This window comes from Lepus europaeus, chromosome 5 (assembly GCF_033115175.1).
Source record: "Lepus europaeus isolate LE1 chromosome 5, mLepTim1.pri, whole genome shotgun sequence".
Taxonomy (NCBI): Eukaryota; Metazoa; Chordata; class Mammalia; order Lagomorpha; family Leporidae; genus Lepus; species Lepus europaeus.
This window is the reverse complement of record NC_084831.1, coordinates 48,467,106-48,491,131: the sequence shown is the minus strand read 5'-3', so window position 1 is coordinate 48,491,131 and position 24,026 is coordinate 48,467,106. Positions and strand designations below refer to the sequence as shown.

Below are 24,026 nucleotides of genomic sequence, written 5' to 3'. Positions count from 1 at the left end.
TCCAAGGTGGGTGTTCTGAAGCACTCCTGTGGATGCAACAGGACCGCTGTAACCTCTAATGCACCCCCAACTAATCCCATACAAGGAAACGTTTTTGAAGGAATATGTAGCTATAAATTGGGATTTGGAGCTGTCAAGTAGAGGTTTCTGATTTTTTACAAGGTTTTTCACTGAGAAATCAAAAATAAATTTGAAAAAAATGTTAAAAGCATAAAATAAGGAAATTATCCTGTTCAGCAACCTTAAAAATTCACAAAAAAGAACATAACTTGCTTCCAGGTTTTAGTCTTCATATATTCCATTTCATTTTTTTAAAAAAGTCATGTGGAATATTGGAAAAACAAATCATTTAACAGGAAAAGTACAAATATCTTATGCATTTAAAACATCTATAGTTTATTTTTCTGTTTATAGGTTTCACATATATTCATTATAAAATATTTGAAATATAGGAAAGTATGCAGAAAACAAGTAAAATAACCCACCATCTCATAAAAAAATCAATGTCAACATTTTTGTGTATAATGTACAATCTCTCTGTGTTTTATATGTATAATATATGAAACATATCACATATATATAATAAAATTGGAAGTATAATTTACATAGTGTCTTATCTTTGCCTTTCCTGCTCATCTAGTAATATATAGCAGTATTTCTTTTGTCATATCTTCAGGCAGTCCATGAGAATACAACTTAGCTAGTGAGATATTTTTAAATGTAAGAAAAAAACAAAGGAATAAAAAAACTGGCCTGGCTAAGAGCCTGAGAGTATTAAGGTGTTCACCTTATGCATCACCTGTTCTTTCATAGGAGCTTCATAAATCACAGCTGTTATTTTTGCTTATATAATACATGTTCTGTTTGCAGTTTTACAGATATAGATGATATAGATATAGATATAGATATAGATATAGATATAGATATAGATATAATCAGGTGCTTAATATCCTTGCACTGTGGCTCTAGGAGCTGCGATTTTAAAAACTCTTAATTTTACACTGTGTATCCGTTACCTTCATTTTATTTTCAAGCTGTTCTATAACCTTTTTTTAATAGTTATATATCTAGTGTAAATTGTACTAGAAATTTCCATATTGGATTTCCTGGATTTGACTCCCAGCTCTGGCTTCCTACCAGTGCAAACCCTGGGAGATAGAGGTGATGACAAAGTATTTGATTCCTACACTCACATGAGTGAACTGTATTGCATTCTGGCTTCTGGCCTCAGCGCCTTACCCCTTGTAGACATATGAGGAGTAAACCAGTAGATGGGATCGACCTCTCCCTCTCTGTCTCCCACCCTCTGCCTCCCTCTTTCTCCTTCCCTCCCTCCCTCCCCTCTCTGACTCACCCCCCCCCCAAAAAAAAAAGGACATCAAAATCATGATTTCATAAATTATCTCCTTGGAAGAGGTTAATGGATTTTTATATTTAAAGTTAAACAATGTTATGAGCTATCAGGGCAGTCCAATAAAGAGCACTCTTCTTCCAAGTTCAAATGTGAGCAGTCAACAGATGAAGGAGTTGGACAGAAAATTTCTGAATTCCAGCTCTGTGAATGGCCCGTAGGACATGACATAAGCACACAGCTGCAGTGGCCACCCTTGGGTGGTGCAGGTGTTTCCCTTTGTTGGTGTGTGAGTTCCATAAGCACAGGCCTCCTGGCTCCCCCTGCCCCTGCTGGGCCCCAGCATAGGACCCATGACTGGTGCATGGGATCTGACCAGAACACAGCCTGTCAAACAGAAGGCAGATGGCATAGAGAGCCCAGAAGAAATTGAGCCCCATGTGTTCCATGTCATCCAACTGCCCAGATAGACCCTAAGGGAACACTAGACAAGCTTGGAGATAAAAGCCAAGATCTTGAATCTTGCTGAGGTCCCTTCTTGCTATATGATGTCAGGCAAATGGAGATTTGCTCCTGACAAATTTTAAGTGAAAGACAGCAAGAAAATGCATTAGGTAGCCTTATATCTACAAAGACGTCCTTCTCACCCTGTTCCGCATGTCTGCTAAGGAGAAAAGAGCTCAGGCACCTTCCTTCCCCAGCATCCAGGCGCGAGCCATTCACCAGGTGTATGTCAGGTACTCCTGATTGTACTGCTGTCTTCATGGGAGCACTGAGATATAAATGGATATGAGAGAGGAGCTGGCCTCTGCCCTCCGAAGTCTCTCCCTCAGGTCCAGCAATGACACCAACATTGTGTGTGTGTGCAGGTGGACGTGTGTGTGTGTGTGTGTGTGTTACCGGCAATGAGCACTCCATCTGTCAACTCTCATATCCATGAGGTCCCCAAAGCCCCGAGAGTTTGTCTTGCCACAGCACTGCCATCAGATGTGCTGAACGTGTTGAAGCGTTCTTGGTTCCCAGACAATTGGGTTTCATTATTTGCAAGATATTGTGAAGAATGTTGACATTTCGGCTCCCAGTGGTTTTTCTCTAAGAAACACAGAGGCATAAATGATCGATTCTCCGTTTGGCTACCTGCCCAGGAAAGTCAGAGACAGAAAAGTACAAAATGCCTCTTAGCTTTGCAAAAAATGCCCACTTGCTCATGTTGGGCCATATGAGAAATTGAAAAAAAAAAAATCTGTTTTCCTTGGCTCGATTCTCTGAAGCTGGTGTGTTTTAGTTAGAGAGTTTTCTCTTGGACTGTAGAGCTCTGAGAACGGATTTGTGTTGTGGGTGTGAGTGGCCCATTGCCTGTCAACCAGCAAAGCATCCACATCAACATCACTGTTGCTGTCATTATACTTAACGTTTAGTCTACACAGCACATCTACATATCTCTATTTCTCTCTTTTGAGATAAATATTAGCCTTTCTGTTTTGTACATAAGAAATCTGAGGTTTAGAGAGTTAAGGTATTTACCCCACAATCTTCATTCAATGTGATAAGACCAGAATTCAACCCCAGATCTCCAGAGGTCCTGTGTTTAGCAAGACAGAGTTTAGTACTTAAGTATAATCTGTTTTGTGTTTGTGTTGTTTTTATCTTGGTCCCCCAAGTAGATTTTAGGCTAGCACTTGTAAGCTACCACCCACTAACCACACATCATTGACTTTAGAAGTAGGCAGCTTACAGAGATGTTGGACGAATGGCGGTGGTTAAAGCAATGGGAGGAGGTGGGGTCTTCCAAATATGGTGCATGGAGAGCTAACTGCAGAGCCCTCTGGTTGTCATTCGGGGCCCTAAAAGGTACAGAATCCACCCTGGAGAGATGAGCTGTGACACTTGAATGAAGCAGCTGCTTGCAAAACGTGGGTGAGGGCAAGGTTGAGGTAGCAATTCACAGGTGGTGAGACACCTCAGTCGAGCAGTAGTGGGGAGCATTACTACTCCTAGGAAAAAAAACCCAAGGGGAGAAGGAAGGATTGATAAGGAAGTCTCCTTCCCCCTCCTCCAAATGAAGCTACCAGCAGAGATGTAGATCAAGAATGAGAAGGAAGTGGAGAGACATCCGTCTCCTTCCACCTGACGGTTTTCTTCTTCTACCCTCTAGCTTTGTGTATGTATCTTGTGATTGGAGCTCAACCAGAAACAAGGGAGAAAGACACTCAGGAGAACAGGGGATGCAGTACACAGGATTCTGCCTCTGGCACAAAGCAGGGTAGAAAAAGATACTTGTGTTCCATTTTTTAACTGGAAAAAAATGAAATTTAGGATGTATGTTCCCCCCTAAAATCCCAAAGCTGTTGACTATCAGGGCTGATTATGGAGACTAGGCTTATTATGTGGGCGTTCCAGAGTATCATCCTAAAGTTCTCAGCATTTGTGCTGGAGCCTGTTGTGTTGACACATGTGCTTTATGTGTTCTATGGAGATCACAGTCATAACACCGTGTAGCGCACTCACCTCGCCGGATGAGCTCAAAGCCCTTTTATGTACTTCATCTGTCTGATTCCCACAGCAACACCTGAGCTAGACAGGACAGTCTGTTCATCCTCCACACAATCCCTGACCACTTTTCTCTGTGTAAATTTCTCCATCAACACATGGCCCTGTGACTTTCTTTGGGGAGCTTATGGCAATCACTTTACATATTGTCTTGCACATGGTACTGCTTAATAAAACAGATTATCAGTACTAGTAATGTGATAACTTATTTACTAATTTTTCCCTGCACACTGTGACATTTCATAGTTCATTTAAGTGCCCTGGAATTCTTAGGAGGTAAGAAATGGGATTCTTCTCCTTTAGGAGGTCCTCTTTACTGCTAAGTTTTATCACTGGTGCTTATACCAAGCTCTTCATTTATAGTCAGAGTTACACAGAGAGAGGAGAGACAGAGAAAGAAGTCTTCCATCTGCAGATTCACTTCCCAGATGGCCATAATGGCCGGAGCTGAGCCCATCTGAAGCCATGAGCCAGGAACTTCTTCTGGGTCTCCCACATGGATGCAGGGGCCCAAGGCCTTGGGCCATCTTCTACTGCTTTCCCAGGCCATAGTAGAGAGCTGGATTGGAAGTGGAGCAGCCAGGATGTGAACTGGCTCCCATATGGGGTGCTGGCACTGCAGGCGGTGACTTTATCCACTATGTCACAGGGAATCAGAAAGATCACTGTTGTAATTACAGCAGTCTGATTTAGTAGCTCCTCTGGTTTGATCTTTCATCTCCTGACCTTTTTGGTTTGCTCAACTGTAAAATGAGAGAGAGAATCTGTCATTCCCAGGATTATGGCATGGGCTATATTATATGACATATAAGTGGATTTCTAGTATAAAGTAGACACCAAAGAAAATATCTGATCCCACAACTTCAGGTTCTCAAAAGGGCCTCACTGGGTCAGCTGCCTGAGACTAAACACAAAGCCCCAAACAGTCCCAAATCTACATCTTCCCACTCCCCAGGCAGGGCTGACTCCCGGACTTCTGTTCGCTCTTTTTATTGGTGATGAATAATTCTGTGAGGAGGTAAGCCTGTGGGGAGGTGTGCTGGTGGGCCCTGCCTGGACTCTGTGCAGTGCTTCAGAGCTTGACTCAGAGTCTTGTCTCAGAACTTATGCCCTGCAAAGGAAAAACTGTGTGGATAGTGCTCCTGTCTTCAATTTGGCACATAAAACTGCCACCAGCAGCCTTAAGTGGAGATCTCCTGCAACAGGCATGCTGGCTGTATTTTGCCAGGGAGTTGCTTTTATGTTTTTGAGAGGCAGAGAGACAAATACAGAGGGATCTCCCATCTAGTGGGCCATCACTAAATGCCCACAATGGCAAGGAATGGGCCAATCCAAAGCTAGGAGTTGAGAACTCGATTCAGGTCTCCCTATGGGTGACAAGAACTCAGTTATTTTTTTTTTTTTTGTCTTTAAAGAAAATGTTTACTGCATACAGAAACAATGAATATAAACTATTTAAGAAATCAAACTACTTCAGCATATTTACTTTGTTTCTATTCTCAGAATAAGCAAGTACATCTTTCTAAGTTATTTTTTTTAGCTTTTATTTAATGAATATGAGTTTCCAAAGTACAGCTTATAGATTACAGTTGCTCCCCCCCATAACTTCCCACCCACAACCCTCCCCTCTCCCGCTCCCTCTCCCCTTCCATTCACATCAAGATTCATTTTCAATTATCTTTATATACAGAAGATCAGTTTAGTATATATTAAGTAAAGATTTCAACAGTTTGCACCCACATAGAAACACAAAGTGAGAAATACTGTTTCAGTACTAGTTATAGCATTAAATCAAAATGTACAGCACATTAAGGACAGAGATCCTACATGAGGAGGAAGTGCACAGTGATTCCTGTTGTTGACTTAACAAATTGACACTCTTGTTTATGGCATCAGTAATCACCCTGGGCTCTTGTCATGAGATACCAAGGCTATGGAAGCCTTTTGAGTTCACCAACTCTGATCATATTTAGACAAGGTCTAAGAGAGAAAGGTACCTCCTTCTTTGATGACCTGTTCTTTCTACTGGGATCTCATTCGCGGAAATCTTTCATTTAGGTCCCCCCCCACCCCCCCACAGTGTCTTGGCTTTCCATGCCTGAAATACTCTCATGGGCTTTTCAGCCAGATCTGAATGCCTTAAGGGCTGATTCTGAGGCCAGAGTGCTGTTTAGGACATCCGCCATTCTATAAGAACTCAGTTATTTGAACCATCACCTGCTGCCTCCCAGTGTCTACATTAGCAGAAAGCTGAAGTCAGGAGCCAGACCCAGAACTTGAATCCAGACTCTGTGATATGGGACATCCAGACTCTGAGGCCAAACACTTCTCTACCAGGAAATTCTTTGGCAGCTACTTGGTGGGACCAGTGAGAAACAGGGGCCTTAGTATCTAATTAGCACTTCAAAGAGTTTATGGCTAAATAGTACTAAAATATAATTTTCTGCAAAAATTTAAAAATCCATGCCTAGCATTTTCATAATATGCATAATAATTTTTGAAGAACCCTTGTATAAGCGAGGAAGTGTTGCCATTTGATGTCCCAGGAATTCTGTGAGTCAGGGATTGTCAGGACTGTCTTGCAGATGGAGACATTGAAGCCGTTCTTCCTGGTGAAATATGCAAACCTCTCCCCACCTTGTCCTGTGCTGTGTTCCCCAAGGAATGAATAAAGCAAGAAGGAAAAGCTTGCTCTCCTTCAACTCGGTTCATCCCGTCCTTTCCATTAGGAGGGGTTTCTAAACCCATGCATGCTGCTGTCACAAAATACACGAGACTGGGTAATTAATAAACAGCAGTGATTTATGTCCTTCTGGTGTGGATGTTGTGAAGTTCAAGATCAAGGTGCCAGCAGGATGAGTGTCTGGTGATGGCCTTGTCTGTCTCTTTCCAAGACAGCACCTTTTTGCTCCATCCCCCAGAGGGCACAAACACTGTGTCCTCACATAGAGTAAGGATGGAGGGAGGGAAGGCAGAGGAACACAGCTCCCTCAAGTGTCCCTGGGGCCATAATCCCATCAATGAGGGCTACTCCTACAGCCTCCTTAATACTCTCACAATGGCCAGTACAAGTGAATCTGGGGACACATTCAGACCATCTACCGAGCTACTTACTGTTCTGTCTTTGTGGGGTCAAAGGTCAGGGTGAAGAGGATTGGCAGCAGATGCTGTTTTAGTCCAAATCTTAACACAGAACACAAATTTCCAAGTCAAGTTTCTCTAGGTTCAACATCTGCTCACCCACCTGAAGTCAGGAGAGCATGTTCACTCCTCTTGGAGTGTCTGCTTGGTGCTGGGCTCAGCTTTTGGCACTGGGCACGTGGAATGAGGGCGGGAAGCACCAGGAGGAAAAGCAAAGGAGGAAAATGAATGGGATATGGTCTGGCATGAATGTTGTGCTTTGTTGGTGTGCTGGATAAGGGAGTGAGAAAGCGTGACCCTGAACAGAAACAGGAACTACCCCTGGGATTCCAAAGACATACTTGGGGCATTTCCCATGCTCCTTAAAAATATTGCGCTGGCATTCACTAGAAGCAAGTACATTGAAGAGTCCAGAAATTATTAAATAGGAGAGTGGCAGGAGCTTAAGAGGCAGAGGACTTTGCTTTGGATATGACTCACTCCCCAACCATGTAGTCAATGGAGGAGGGGTCTTATATCAGTGAGTAGCAGCCCTGAGAGTCTGAATAGGGAACACTGGGCAGGGTGATGGGGAATGAGATCTTGGATTCCTAGAATGAAGAATGTAAAGGAGAATTGCCCCCCTGGCTGGCGCCATGGCTCACTTGGCTAATCCTCCACCTGCGTTGCCGGCACCCCGGGTTCTAGTCCCAGTTGGGGCGCCGGATTCTGTCCCGGTTGCTCCTCTTCCAGTCAAGCTCTCTGCTGTGGCCGGGAAAGGCAGTGGAGGATGGCTCAAGTGCTTGGGCCCTGCACCCGCATGGGAGACCAGGAGGAAGCACCTGGCTCTGGCTTCGGATCGGCACAGCGCACTGGCCGCAGCGTGCTGGCGGTGGCGACCATTTGGGGGGTGAACCAATGGAAAAGGAAGACTTTTCTCTCTGTCTCTCTCTCTCTCACTATCTAACTCTGCCTGTCAAAAAAAGAAAAAAGAAAAAGAAAAAGAAAGAAAAGAAGAATTGCCCCCCAGCACCAAGAGTTTGGAGAGTTGAGCTGTGGCCTCAGTATTCTCACTAATTCTCTGTGTCATCTCAAGACTGCTGTCTATATTTCAGAATGTGTTTTTTTTTTTTTCTCATGTGTCAGCTGAAGGACTTGGGTCGGTTATTTTTCAGATTTCCTCTGGCTTTAATAGTCTGTACATCTATGGATATACAATATGGGCTTGGGAGTGAATTGGTGACTTATGAGGGAGTGCATTTACTCCTAGTAGATATCCAAACAGGAACTGGACCACAAACTTTAATGGACATTCATTCATTTACTAGAAGAAATTAATTTTATTAGTATTTGGTACAGAGTGCTAGGTACTTCACATAAATGTTCATTTAGTTCTCTCACCCATGCAAAAAAGAGTATTTACACTTGGAGAATTAGAGAAGTGGAACTAAGTATGAGTTTAAATAATTTGTCCGGGATCACACAGAACAAGTAATATTAGATATACTAATTCTGCAGACAGTTTCCAGTATCCAAAATGAGGATAATCAGACAGCCTCGAGAGTATGAGCTTCCCTCCTGCCCCTGGACATACGTAGAATTCTCTAATACCAACTGTTCCCAGAAACAGAGGCTGGGAACAGACTGTGCTAAGAACAGCAAAACTTTCTCCTAGAAATACTAGGTCAATATTATTTTAGACTTTTCTCCTCCTAATAGGCCAGTATCATAACTGCTGAGAACTAGCTTAATCTTGCCACCCAGGACCCCCAAGACAACTAAAGATGGCAGTAGCCCATGTATGTGGAGCCCTTGAATGACCTTGACCCTTTCATTATGCCATAGTATGAAGCTCATGGCTACCAAGCCTAATTGAAAAGGGGGGTGCCTTTACTCTTAACTTGAGTTGTATCAACTTTGGAGGAAAGCTGTATCTACACATTCATCATTCATTTAACAGTTACTTGCAAAAACTCTTCCTGTCCTCCAGAGATTGCCATAAGCATTAGGGATAAAGCAGTGAGCAAAGTAACAGCCATTCCTCCTAGGAAGTTTACCTTCTCTTTAACTCATACACTTATCTTCACTTTCAAAAAAAGTTGAGAACAGTAGGTAAATGGCTATCTTGGTAAGTGGAATGCATTTTGTAGATATTTTCCCTGGAAGCACGGGAGGGACAGGGGAAAAGGTAATGGAGAATCTAAATGAATTTGGATCAGAATTGCAAACAATAGGGATATCACCATAATGATCACATCTTTCCAAATGTAATTAGCACATACAATGCAGCATCAGTTTTCATTTTCTTTTTTTTTCTTTCTAATCTGTAAAATTGATTTGCATGCAAACTTTTTTCCAGAAATATAAAAATATGGTCATATGTAGGCATATATCTGGCAATTCACCTTAATTTAAATAATTAAAACCATATCCAATGGAAAGATTAATACAAGGACTGTATTGTGTCTACCTTGGGATCCTCAACTCTGATTTAAGTATCTAGGGACCAGGCAGGCCTTGGATCAATTTTGGTTCATCAAATGAATAAATGTTCAAACACCCTGTTTATACAGTGTTAGGATGAATAGAACAAGTTGCACCCAAATGCATTAAGATGAGCAACTCAGAGCTTAGGGAAGTATAGCAGGCGAAGGGAAAGGACTGTGCATGATTGGTGGCATCGCTTGATGGTATCTGGCATGCCTTTGGGAGCAGAGGGAATTTTCAAATGAAAACACTAAAGTAAAAACCATGTCCTCCCTTTCAACAGGGCGTTGTTGCTGGCGCTCGTTCCAAAGGGGAACACAAACAGAAAATCTTTTTAACCATCTCCTTTGGAGGAATCAAAATCTTTGATGAGAAGACAGGGGTAAGTAAAAGAATCACATGGCATCGTGAAATGGAATCCATTGACAGGCATGCCCTTAAAAGCCTCTACTCTCTGGGCAGGAATATCAAACAAGCATAAAAACACATAAAGCAACTGACAAATTTGATCAACTGTGATCGTCCATCAAAGAGGGGCTCTTTGCTGACTTGGCCACAGTGTGACTGCACTGTGATTCTTGCAGTGTAATTGTGACAAAAGTGTCACACCATCCTGGTAATCTAATGGGAGATTGATGAGCTTTGAAGAACAGTGGGGCGACATGACAGTTTAAGTTAAATTTCTTTGTGTGTTGGCAACTTTAATGACGTGCTTCCTAGAGGGAGATACATGTAGGTCTTTTGACTCCGATACAGCATCCAGACTCTTGAGTTTCACCTGTAGCACCTTGCAATTGCCGTAATCAAAAAGAACAGAATTCTCAGCCTTAAAAAAAATCTATTACAACACGGCCAGGAAATGGAAGTTTGTTGAACCCACCAAAGGTACAGTTTGTGTTTTCATCAACCTCACAGCTGCAGTTAACTCCCAGAGTCATCCACAGAGCTCACCTGACACTGTTGGTCCTGTTCACTGATGGGAAGAGAAAAACAGGAAAGTGTTCCATGATCTGTTGTGTCAAGAAAGTGAGAGTCCAATGATGTGTTTTTCCTTTTATTTGTCCAGCATGTTACAGGCTTCTCAAACACCTCCACACTTATCACCTCCTTTGAACTTCACAAAGGTGACTTATCAAGCACTTCCTAAGTGATTTTCAACCCACAGAGTTACTTGGCTTTGGTCATTTGCATCCTTGTTCTGGGTATTATTAGGATAATGTAAAAGTAGTAGGATTGCAACTTGAAAGTGAAAAGGACTTTTCTTGAAATTAAACAAAGAATAGAAGTATTACTCCTAAATAGCTAATGATAGGACAGGTATTTGTACACCCATAGTTATAGCAGCACTGTTCACAATAGCCGAAAGGTGGAAGTGATTCAAATGTCTGCTAATGGACATGCAAAATGTAGTGATTGCATACAGTGTTATACTACGGAGCCCTGAAATGAAAGGAGAGTCTGATAAGCACTACAACGTGGGTGAGCAGTGAAGACATTATGCTGAGTGAAATGAGCCACGTAGAAAAATTCAGATACTGTGTATTTCTGCTTAAAGTATCTGGAATAATCAGCATCTTGGAGAAAAAGTAGAATGGCGGTTGACAGGGACTAGGAAAAAGGAAGCAGGGTGAGTTACTGTTCAGTGTGCTGAGAGCTTAAGTATGGAAAGATGAAAATGCTTTGGGGATGGTTGTAAAAGATGTGAGTGTACTTAATGTCAATGAATGTACGCCTAAAAATAGTTAAAATGGTAAATGTTTTTTTTTAACTTTTATTTAGTAAATATAAATTTCCAAAGTACAGTTTATGGATTACAATGGCTTCCCTCCCCCATACCTTCCCTCCCACTCACACCCCTCCCATCTCCCGCTCCCTCTCCCATTCCATTCATATCAAGATTCATTTTCAATTCTCTTTATATACAGAAGATCAATTTAGTATATATTAAGTAAAGATTTCATCAGTTTGTACCCACACAGAACATAAAGTGTAAAATACTGTCTCAGTACTAATTATAGCATTAATTCACATTGGACAACACATTGGACAGAGATCCCACATGAGGAGTTAGTACACAGTGACTCCTGTTGTTGACTTAACAATTTGACACTCTTGTTTATGTCGTCAGAAATCTCCCTAGGCTCTAGTCATGAGTTTCCAAGGCTATGAAAGCCTTTTGAGTTCGCCCACTTCCATCTTATTCAGACAAGGTCATAGTCAAAGTGGAAGTTCTCTCCTCCCTTCAGAGAAAGGTACCTTCTTCTTTGATGGCCCTGTTCTTTCTATGTTTCTACTGGGATCTCACATAGATCTTTCATTTAGGTGTGTGTTTTGTTTTGTTTTGTTTTGTTTTGTTTTGTTTTCCAGAGTGTCTCGGCTTTCCATGCCTGAAATACTCTCATGGGCTTTTCAGCCAGATCCGAATGCCTTAAGGGCTGATTCTGAGGCCAGAGTGCTGTTTAGGACATCTGCCATTCTATGAGTCTGCTGTGTATCCTGCTTCCCATTTTGGATCGTTCTCTCCCTTTTTTATTCTATCAGTTAGTATTAGTAGACACTAGTCTTGTTTATGTGATCCCTTTGACTCTTAGACCTATCAATGTGATCAATTGTGAACTGAAATTTAAAATGGTTAATGTTATACTCTATATATCACCACAATAAAAGTAAGAACTGCTAACAATAGCTCTCATTTATTGAATACCTCCTGTATATGAGGTGTGTAGTAGTCACTTTACATACCTTACTCAATTTCATCCACCGCATACCACAAACAAACAAAAAAATAGCTGCTTCATCAAGTACATGTTACATGACAAGCATTGTAAGTACCAGGTCATTTAAACCTCACAACAGCTCTGGAAAGTGGGTGCTGTGATCATCCCCATTCTATAGCTGAAGATATCAGAGCAGAAAAGTGCATGCAAGTGGTGGCAGAGGCACATTAGAACCCAGACAATCCAATCCGCAGCATCTCTTAGCTCCCAAGGGATGTGGCCATCCCAAGTTCACCTGTATTTTGTGCTCTTTATGAGATGGTCAGTCAGGTGCAGTGGTAAGATGGGGCACAAGAGATATTCAGGAGAAGAAAGCTCATTGTACTTGTGAGTCCTAGAGATGGGTGCCACCATAGGCCACATGGCAGAGATATCAGAGGGCTCAGGAGACCACACGTGGGAGCAAAGGGAGCCTTTGTGGGGGTTTCCATGGAAAGGGAAAGGTAGAGTAGGGTGAACAGTTTACTCTTGGCTGGTTTGCCTAAGTTATAAAGGTAGTTCCATTGGCCTGGCCCCGAGCTGTGGGTTGATTTAAGGCGGTGGAATATTGCCTTGTTTGGTATGTGAGCCAGAGGAGGAGATATGGCTCCATCTGGGTTCTTTGCTGTGTCTAAGACTTGGCTAGCCATGAGAGGGGCAGTCTCTCCCCAGTCAGAAAGATTTTTTAAGATGCTAAATGTCTTAATATACAGAAAATTTAAAATATATATATTTAAAATTAACCCAGCATGTAAGAGGCAGAACTAAGGATGAAAATCAGTGTGATTTTTATCATATAGTATGAAAAAAGGTGAACCTATCTAGGGATGCCTTGGTAGAAAGGAATTTAGAAGGAGGGCATGAGCATTGCCAGGAAACGGCTTGGATTCAGCAGATGGAGAGCCTCTCCTGCCTCCATAAGGGCGTGGTTTCAGAACCCACGGAACTGGGAGACCTGTGCTCAGTGTGGCCACCATAGTGTTCGAAGGATCTTGGTAAACTAAAGAATATGCTGAGGAGGAGACCAGGGCAGATGGGGAACTGGACACTGAGCTGAGGAAGGACTTCTTGCTGCAGACAGGGCCTGGATACCACACAGGAGATGGAGAACGCTGGGCTTCTGCCAACTTGGAGAACATTATTATTGGTCCTTTAGCTCCCTGTATGGGAGCCACATCATGTGGCTCAAGCCTAACTGAGATGTGCTTTCACAATGATTTATATGCCCCAGTGGTCTCTTTCCAATGCCAACCTGTCCATCACCATGACAAATGGCATAATCAAACAGACAAGGACAGGATCAGCAGCAGCATGGGATACCTGACGTTTTCTCTTGCCCAGGGACCATGTTTCGGGCCTTGATATTCCAGCGTGTATCCCACCATCAAATAGGACATACCCAGATAAAATGGTGAATGTTATGTTCCATATATCACCACAGTAAAAATGATAACTAGTAATGGTAACTCCCCTGTGTTAAGTACCTTTTGTATATGAGGTGCATAGTAATCACTAGGATTTAACTAGTGAGCACAGCTAAGTTTGTATTCTTTTATCTCCTCATTTAGGATGGCTAAACTGTCCCCAGAAAGATTTCAGCAAATCTTGTAGCACTGTTTTGATTCTGTAGCTGTACACAAAGAAAACAGGAGTAAAATCATTACTTCAGCCCAAAGCCCTCTAGGTTTGTGGAGAAAATGTAAGATCCTTCGTGGAGAATCTGGAAGGAAGCAGAGCTACATGTTTTCTGTGTGGCTTAGTCTACTGCAGTTCTTTTTAAGAGTAGACCTCTGCACCATACCACTCTACAACCGAAGCTTTGTAATGTGCTTCAGCACAATTCTGGTGAAAGGGGAGAAAGTCACTGCACGTGGTTAAATCCAAGGTTGGGATGATAGGCATCAGGGCACCTCTCAGTAGTTGTTATTATACCTCCATAGAGTTGTCTAGTAGAAGGAGCTGGCTTTTCTATGTGGCCTCAAGAAATGGAGCCAGGACCAGACAACAGACGTTTCTAGGAGGCAGTTTCAGCTTATCGGTAAGAAGTCAGAGCTGTTCACAAGGTGGATGGGCTGCCATCTGTGTCAGTGAGTTCCCCTTCACTGGGGATATTCAAACATTGACCTGTGACGGAATAATGTTGAAGGGAAGCAAGTAACAGGATGAGGTATTGAACAAGGTCCAAGTTGATTTCTGAGATGAATTTTAAGTTTCTGTTTCTCCCTTAAACCTCTGCCTATTGATGTTTTCCATGTGAAAAGCCTCCCTTGGTTTTGATGAGTAGGAATGGTTTACTAAACCTTTGTCATTGCCCAGCGGGGGACTGACTGCATTGTTCAGGATGGGAGTTTAAGTGAAGTATTTTGCTCTACACATCAAAGAAATGGAAAACTGGGTCTTTGTCATTTGGAATGACAAATCTTCATTGTTTATCTTGTCTAAGGTATTTTTGCTCAAGCTTCACTGCACATTTTTTTAAACCCAGAAAAAGAAACATTTGCAGAATGCAACAATAGCTAGAATTTTAAAACCCAAAAGCTGTCAAAAATGTTTTGATCCCAATTAAAGAGACCCTTTGCAGCAATTTGCACCCTGTCTTGAATTTCAAAGAACTCCTGATCCCAAGCTTTATAGGAATAAATTCTGCTCCATTATTAGTGTGTTGGAGGGAATAAATCAATATTGAAAGTTGTTCATGTTCTCAGATATTTGGGTATTGCTAATCTATCAAGGATGTCAGTGAGAGTGCAGACAGCGTCATACATAAACATTGTTATTAGTAACAGTAGGAACAGTAGCAAATCAGGAAATGGTTTTCATGTCAAAATTTGATCAGGGCCTCAGACCAGACCAGTGGACAACATGGCAGCAGAAGTGTTGTCTTCATTCTGGATTAAAAGAAGCAGGTTCTGGAAGTGACCTTGACCTGGCTGTATACTCAGAACAGACTTTCCAGCCAGAAGACCTATGTCTTTTTCAGTGAACCTCACTGACTCACTTCTCTCTCCATTTACAATTTTATTTCATAAAATCATTATAATTCTATGGCATAAAACATGATATATGCCACAGTATCTTACAAATAAGTCTGATTTTTAGGATGGATGACTGTGATCTGGATCAGCTCTCAAGATGTTGTAGTAACCTGGTTGTCACAATCACTCAGGAATGCTGCTCATTTGTTTGACTAAGCCTACACTTACTATCACTACTGTGCACCATTCTTAACCATATTACAACAATTCCACAGAGTACAAGCAGACACTATTATTATCACCATGTTACAGATGGGAAAGCTGAGGTCTAATAATTTAAGCCCTATAGCTACTAAGAGGCAAAGGTGGGACTCAACGCCAGGTATCCTGGTCCAGAATGCTAGATGTTAGTAAGGTGTTACTAATAATAAGTAATAGTAATATAACAAGTCTTATAAATGCATTCGCATAGGCTCAGTGTTATCACTGTCATGTGAGCACTCTTAATCACTTTCTTCCTGCAGAATGTTCCCCAGTGAAGATAAAAGGGGTGGATTTGGGGGGTAGACATGATTAAGGATGCTTACATCCGATATCTGAGTGCCTGGATTTGAGTCCTGGCTCCTTGGTTTCTGACCCAGCTTCCTGTTAATATGCATATAATAGCTCAAATACCTGAGCCCCACGTGAGAGACCTAGAATCAAATCTCTCTCTCTCTCTCTCTCTCTTTCTCTCTCTCTCATAAAGATGAAATTAAATAATGTTTTAAAAGGGGGTGGAGTTAGCTAGGACTGCTTCATCCATAGTGGGCTTTGATCAGATGGGATGCTGACAGGACAATCCAAATGCGGTACCCCGTTGGACGCCTGCTTTATTGCACATGTAGCTCTGTTTCCTGGGGGATCTGAATATGAATAGCACGTGGTCCTTGCCCATGAAGCTGTCATAATCTGGTGATGAACACGTAAATCACAAAGTAACTCAACAGTTGTCAGGACACAGGTGTGACAGTTGCCCTTGCTGCTCAGGGACAAAGGCCTAGCTTTGCCTGCAGTGCTCCTAAACATTTCATGTAAAGGGCAATGCTGACCTGGAAGTGGGTGAGTGAGTTGGAAAGGACCAGCTAAGTGAAGAAAGAGAAAAAGAGTATTTCTAGCTGCACAAATGTCTACAAGAAAAAGATGTGTCTGCTTATCCTCCAGGAAATATTTATTGTGCACTTCTGTAAACTCACAGATAAATAAGGCTGTATCTTTTAGTTCATCAGTGTTGTGTATCTAGTTAACACAATGGCTCACATAGTAGGTGCCCGGTGATACTTATTGCACACAAAATAAAATGACTTAGTGATTAAGAATCAACAGTGTATACAGAATAACTAGGGCATTGCTAATGAGAGGCGAAGAGTAGCCAAAGATTCAGTACTGTCCCATGTAATAAATGCAATGGCCGTGCTCGTATTTCAGGGCTGATTTCATGTATTCTTCCGTGAAAATCAGACATCACCTTATATGTGTCCCATCAAAAACAGATCTGTTCTTCCTCCAGTTCAAAGTGGATGCTTTTAGCAAAGGTTGAGGAGAGCAGCTGAGATCCAGAGAGGGAAACTGGCCCCAAAGAGGGAAACCAACAGGAAGAGAAGAGGCTGGGGTGTTCCAGGTTCCAGGAAGCTGCACCTGATCTCTGGGACCCAGGAGTCTCTGAAAGGTTCTTGCCATCCTGGCCAGTGCAACAGCATGCAGGTCTCAGAGGCTGGTACAAATGACGTGCCTGTAATGTGATTCTGTGGTGTCGAGCCGATTCGGCTTCCTGCCCCATGTGATGCCTAACGATTTTCTGAGGCTTGCACTATCCCCTTTTACTGATGGGTCCGCTAAGGTCCAGGCAGGGTCCCTGGCCTGCCCAGGGTTTCTACGGGTAGCAGAAATGAAATTCAAACTCAAATGGGACAGCTCCTCAGCTCATTGTCTTTCTTTTGCCCCAGAGATCCTCCACCTAAGTGACTGTCTCCCAGAAGGGTGATTAGGAAATCAGTGCGTGCAGTTTCGACAGTTCACAGCTTTTGGTGGATGGAGTGGTAACACATGAATGTAATTGTTAGGGACCAAAGCTGTGAGACATTCTACAATGTCCAAGACAGTCACACACAACAAAGGACAGTTTCCTGTGCTCCAAGATGTCTTGCCAGGCATACATGTGAATGAAAGACTTGCTTGTGGTTACTTGAAACTAAAGCCTTTGTTTTGTGTAAAAACAAAGTACTTTTACACCATATTTGTGATACTGAATTTTCCAAAAATGTGACTGCATTGAGAGAAGGGTATACTTTGTTTTGGTGGGATCTTAGCAAGGTTGTTCATCATTTTGGAAAACTCCTCCACTGTGATGTTCTTTACATTTGACTTACTCTCAGACTGCTCACTCAGTTCACGTAACCTTTGCTTTCTTTGTGACTCTGCTTTTTGGTCCTACGTCAGTAATGTCACATATGTAGAAAGAAGTGTCAACAGTACTGAACTGAACGTTCTTGGGAGCTCAAGTTTAATCATCACAAGACAGTACCAAAATATAACTATGGTATTTTGTCCTCTTATTATATTTGTAACAAAGTATACATTCACATTCTTTTTTCATCAAAACCTATCTTTTTTATCTCTCCTTTATATTATAATTAGGAAATTTTAACATGCATAAATGTTGTATGTGTAGGCAGGTTATATAATCATTTCCAGATAAAGGAAGAATTATTTGTCATAAAAAAAGGAGTCTGAATAAGGTTAGTTGAGAACCAGTTGCCACCATTTTCATTAGATTATTCATGCATTCATTCCACACATGCTTGTTAAGACAAAAGGATAGCAATGAACTTGATGGACAGGGATGAACCAGCCCCTGATTAACCATCATTCTGTTCTCTGCTTCTAGGAGATTGACTTTATAAGACTTCACATTGAAAAAAAAAAAGACTTCACATAAATGGCATCATTTAGTTTTTGTCTTTCTGTGTCTTGTTGAAGTCACTTAACATACATATCCTGCAGTCTTACCCATGTTGTTGCAAATGATGTCTTTCTTTTTAAAGGATGAATAATATTCCATTACACACACACATACATACACACACACACCATATATTCTTTATCCATTCATCTGCTAATAGCCACCACTTAGGTTGATGCAGTACTTTGGCTATTGTGAATAATGCTTTAATGATCATGGCATGTAAACACCTTTTTGACATATTGATACAATTTCTTTTGAAGGTACTATATACCCAAAAGGGGGATTACTACATCATATGGTAGTTTAAAGCAAGTTTCTTAATGTCTTTCTGCCTCTTTTGCTTACTCAGCTGTTCAGATGGGGTAAAAAAAGTACCTAGGTCTTGGGGTTGGTCCAAGATTTATTTAATCTCCTAAAGCTTAGAATTGTGCCAAGCATAATAAAAACTCTTAAATTTTAAGTAATGTGACATTGTTAGCTACATTATCTCACTGCTTGTCCCGTCTTTATATATCCTCTTAGCAGAATTAAGAAATCCTTTCCTGATGCCACATACAGCACCTTCTGCTCACCTGTTTCCTAGCACATGAGCATCTGTAGCAGAATGAGTTGTCTCAGCCATGTCAGACTACCGGCTCCTCTGAGTGACTTGTCTCACCCCGTGCTGTGTCCTAATGTAGGAGGCATGTGCCAGACATGCTAACTGGTCACTGTAGGAAGAAATAAAGGCATTCAGGGGAGGATAGAATGAAAGAGAGGAAGGAAGAGCAAGGAAATGATGACCAAATCAGCCTCCAGTGAGATGATAATAGGAGCCACAATGCTACATACCAGACACTAGTTTTGTCATATAGGCATTGAGTGCATGAGAGTCATGTGTAAGGGCCTGGTGCTGTGCATAGAAGGTTAAGCCTCCTTGGAGCCAGCATTGTAGAGTAGCCTAGTGGCCAAAGCCGCTGCCTGCAGATGCACTGTTTCGATTAGCGGCTGCTCCATTTCCAATCCAGCTTCCTACTAATGTGCCTGGGAAAGCAGTAGAAGATGGCCCACGTCCTTGGACCCTGCACCCATATGGGTGACCCTAAAGAAGCTCCTTGAGGCCGGTGCTGTGGCTCAACAGGCTAATCCTCTACCTAGCGGCGCTGGCACACCTGGTTCTAGTCCCGATTGGGGCGCTGGATTCTGTCCCGGTTGCCCCTCTTCCAGGCCAGCTCTCTGCTGTGGCCAGGGAGTGCAGTGGAGGATGGCCCAAGTGCTTGGGCCCTGCACCCCATGGGAGACCAGGAGAAGCACCTGGCTCCTGCCTTCGGATCAGCACGCTGCACCGGCCACAGCACACCGGCTGCGGCGGCCATTGGAGGGTGAACCAACGGCAAAGGAAGACCTTCCTCTCTGTCTCTCTCTCTCTCACTATCCACTCTGCCTGTCAAAACAAACAAACAAACAAACAAAGAAGCTCCTTGATCCTGGCTTCAGCCTGGTCCAGCCCTGGCAATTGTGGCCATTTGGAGAGTGAAAAAGCAGGTGGAAGATCTCACTCTCTCTGTCTCTGTATTGCCCTCTAACTCTGACTTTCAAATGAATAAATAGATCTTAAAAAATAATAAGAAGGTCAAGCTTCTGCCTGCAGTGCCAGCATTCTGTATGTGTGCCAGTTCAAGTCTCAACTCTTCCACTTCCTATCCAGCTCCCTGCTAACGCACCTGGGAAAGTAACAGAAGATGGAAGTGCTTAGGTCCCTGTATTCACAGGGGAGACCCGGAAGAAGCTTCAGACTGGCCCAGCTCTGGCCATTGGCAGCCATTTGGAGAGTGAACCAGTGGATGGGAGATTTTCTGTTCTCTTTCTACTTCCCCCCCACTTCTGTCTGTATCTCTGACTTTCAAATAGATAAATAGATCTTTTTTAAAAAAGAATGATGTGTAGAGTTAGCCAGTTGTGGGATGTCAGAGAGAGAAGCTCCTTTAGGCATACACAAACCCAGTTATTTAAATATGCAGAAACCTGGAACCCAAAGAGAAGTGACCCCTAAGACCTTCCAGTCTTTGCAGAAGGCAGGACTTGCACTGTGCTGAGTCCATCTGATCTGAGGCAGCCTCACATGCTCACATTCAGGAAACAGCAAGTGTACTCTTCAATCATCCCACTTCTTCATTTTGCTTTTCTTTTCCTTTACAGTCTTTTCCCTCCAGATCATCCCCATATTTGTTTATTCGCTTCACTGTTCAGAACTGACCCATGCCAATAGCTATCCCAGATCTACTGTAATAGCAAAGAAGCCTAAGCTATCAGGTAAAAATTGGGACTCTCTATATTTAGTGTCTCATTGGATGGGCTCAGTTTGAAGTTTATCACAATAAAAAGTTAATTTGTAGCTAAAAACCTTCTATTTCAAAATTGCCACTGTCAGGAAGCTGGTTCTGTGATATAATTTAGAGGACTAAGTCTATAATTTCAATTCCTGTAATTCATGATGGGAAAGGAATGTTCATTATGCTGGGAAGTGAGACCATGAACGCTTTCAAGCCAGTTTGGTAAATTCAGAAATGTATTCTTCCCCTTAATGAATTCTCTTCTCAGTGTTGACCTTTAAAGAGGTAAGGAGATAATACTTGCCGTGCTAGCTGCTTTTATGTACTTGATCTTGTCTAATTCAGTCCTCTAAGAATTAAACTAAAAAAGTATTGTTCTCGTTAGACAGATGAGGAAACTGAGGACGTGAGATACCAAATGACCTTCACAAGAGCAAGTATATTTGGGGGTTGGAAATGGACCCCAGCATTGGGCAGCATAAAAGCCCATGTCCTTTCCACCTGCAGGTGTTAGTAGTTCTCACTTCAAGGGCACAGTTAGGGCCCCTACAAATTAGGACTTACTCCTATGCACCTCAGGAGAGAAGTCAGACTCTTCTGAGGATTGTCTTCATGTAGGCAGGTGCTGAAACTGAAAGTTTATCAGCTACTGTTTGGATCTCCAAAGATGTATGTGAACCACTAGGCTCAAAGGTTCTGAACCTGACACAGCTGTGTGATCTTGGGAACAGCTCACCTGCCTGTCATCTGGATCTCCACTTGCTCACCTGAAAGCAGCGTCATAGAGAAAACTTTATTTTTCTTTCGTTTTTTTGTTTTGCAGTTGTTCGTTCTCATCCTCATTGATTGCAGATTTTTGAGTGTGGTGACAGGTACATAGGTAACCACAGTGTAGGGCTTGTTTGGGAAATCTTCACCCACATCATGTTTTCCAGTCTTACAAGAATGTGGTGTGGTTCATTCCTTATTCTTGGGCTCAGACAGCTTAGCTGGGCCTGGAATCAGCTGGAGTCCCCAGCTCTTTCATGACAGAGGTGCAGGTCTCTTTGATGCCTGAGGGGCTTGACTCTTGAAGCCCACTCCATGAATGTGCTTGTGATGGTGCTGGCGTCACTGACTTGTTGATGGCCATCTCTACAAATTTAAATACCTTGGAATAAATTTAACCAAGGAGGTAAAATAGCTCTATGAAAAAAGTTACAAAATATTAAAGAAAGAAATAGAAGAAGACACACACAAAAAAAGAAAAAGTTTCTATGTTTGTTGATTGGAAGAATTAGTATCATGAAAATGTCCATACTACTAAAAGCAGTTTCCAAATTTGATTCGATCCCTCTTGAAATACCAGTGACATTCTTCTCAGATCTAGAAAAAGATATGCAGAATTCATATGGAAATAAAAGAGCCCCCCCCCCCCAATAGCTAAAGTAATCTTAAGCAACAAAAAAACCAGGGGCATCACAATACCAAATTTCAAGACATACTACAGTGCAGTTATAATCAAAATTGGCACAAAATAGACATGCAGACCAATGAAACAGATAGAAACTCCAGAAATCAATCCATGCATAATCTTTGACAAAGGAGCTAAAAATCCATTCCTGTAGAAAGGATAGTCTCTTCAGCACATGGTGCTGGGAAACTTGGATCTCTGCATGCAGAAGTGTGAAACAAGATCCCTACTTTACACCTTATACAAAAATCAACTCAAAATGGATCAAGGATCTAAATCAATTACCTGATATCATCAAATTACTAGAGGAAAAAATTGGGGGAACTCTGCAAGACATTGGCATAGGTAAAGACATCTTGGAAAAGACCCTAGAAACACAGGGAAGAAAAGTAAAAATACACAAATCGGATTACATCAAGCTAAGAAGCTTTCTGCACTGCAAAGGAAGCACAACAAAATGAAGATGGAACCAACAGAATGGGAGAAAATATTTGAAAGCTATGCAGCAAATAAAGGATTAGTATCCAGAATCTATAAAGAGCTCAAGAAACTCAACAACAACAAAACAAACAATCCAGTTAAGAAATGGGCAAAGGACTTCAATGAGCATTTTTCAAAAGATGAAATTCAGATGGCCAACAGACACAGAAAAAATGCTTAGGATCACTAGCCATCAAGAAGATGCAAATATAAACCACAATGAGGTTTCACTTCATCTCAGTTACAATAGCTTTCATACAAAAATCAAAAAAGCAATAAATGCTGGTGAGGATGGTGAGGAGGAGTACCCTAATCCACTGTTGGTGAGAATGTAAACTAGTACAGCCATTATGGAAGACAGTATAGAGATTCCTCAGAAATCTGAAAATACATCTACCTATGCCCCAGCTATCCTAGTACTGGGAATTTACACAAACCAAATGAAATCAGCATATGAAAGAGTTATCTGTATCTCCATGTTTATTGCAGCTCAGTTCACAATAGCTAAGATACAGAATAAACCCAAATGTCCTTCAACTGATGACTGGATAAAGAAAATGTGATATATATATATATATATTATATATATATATATGATGGAATACTACTCAGCAGTAAAAAAGAATGGAAGCTTGTCTCTCACAACAAACCATTTTACTTGGTGAAATAAACCAGTCCCAGACAGATACCATATGTTTTCCCTGATTTGTGGTAACAGTACAAAAAATGTAATATATATGAGCAAAATTGACATTTTGAGATTTGATTATTATTTACAGCCCTTGTCTCTACTGTTGAGGAACAGTGTTTTTGTCTTCTTGCTATCTGTTAAATTATTTACTTAGTAGAAGATTAAGCTTATGATTATAAAATAAACTGAAAGTATGTCATTGTAGAAATTGAAAGAATGAGAAAGGAGGAGGGAGGGTGATGGCATGGGTGGGAGGGAGGGAGGGTCTGGTAGGGAGTACCAGTGTTCCTAAATATATATAAATATATATATATATTTATATATATATATGAAAGACATGAAATTTGTTCACATTATATAAATTTTTAAAAATTAGGAAAAATAGAATTTAAATTTTACATGGTATTGAAATTTTTTTTAAAGATTTATTTGAAAGGCAGAGTTACACAGAGAGAGAAGGAGAGGCAGAGAGAGAGGTCTTCCAACCGCTGGTTCACTCCCCAATTGGCCACAACGACCGGAGCTACGCCCATCTGAAGCCAGGAGCCAGGAGCTTCTTCCGGGTCTCCCATGTGGCTGCAGGGGCCCAAGGACTTGGGCCATCTTGTACTGCTTTCCCAGGCCACAGCAGAGAGCTGGATTGGAAGTGGAGCAGCCAGGACTCAAACCGGTGCCCATATGGGATGCCAGCTCTGGAGGTGGCGGCTTTACCAGCTATGCCACAAGTGCTGGCCCCTGAAAGCTTTTAAATTCCATCCATAGTTTTTTCAGGACATGAATTTCCCATGAATTTTTTAAGGTTCCTTGTATGCTCCTAGAGGACAGAAACTACTTTTTGCAGCCTGTG

At 41.8% G+C, this 24,026-nt stretch overlaps 1 protein-coding gene across 3 annotated transcripts in view; it reads left to right on the top strand.

The window, feature by feature from the left end:
• DAB1 (DAB adaptor protein 1) overlaps window positions 1-24,026 on the top strand; it is an 896,917-nt gene that overhangs the window by 745,295 nt on the left and 127,596 nt on the right. For all 3 annotated transcript variants that reach the window (XM_062193360.1, XM_062193362.1, XM_062193361.1), the window contains one exon: window positions 9,792-9,890. In XM_062193360.1, coding sequence (XP_062049344.1) covers window positions 9,792-9,890 — 99 coding nt within the window. The remainder of the gene's footprint in view (window positions 1-9,791; window positions 9,891-24,026) is intronic.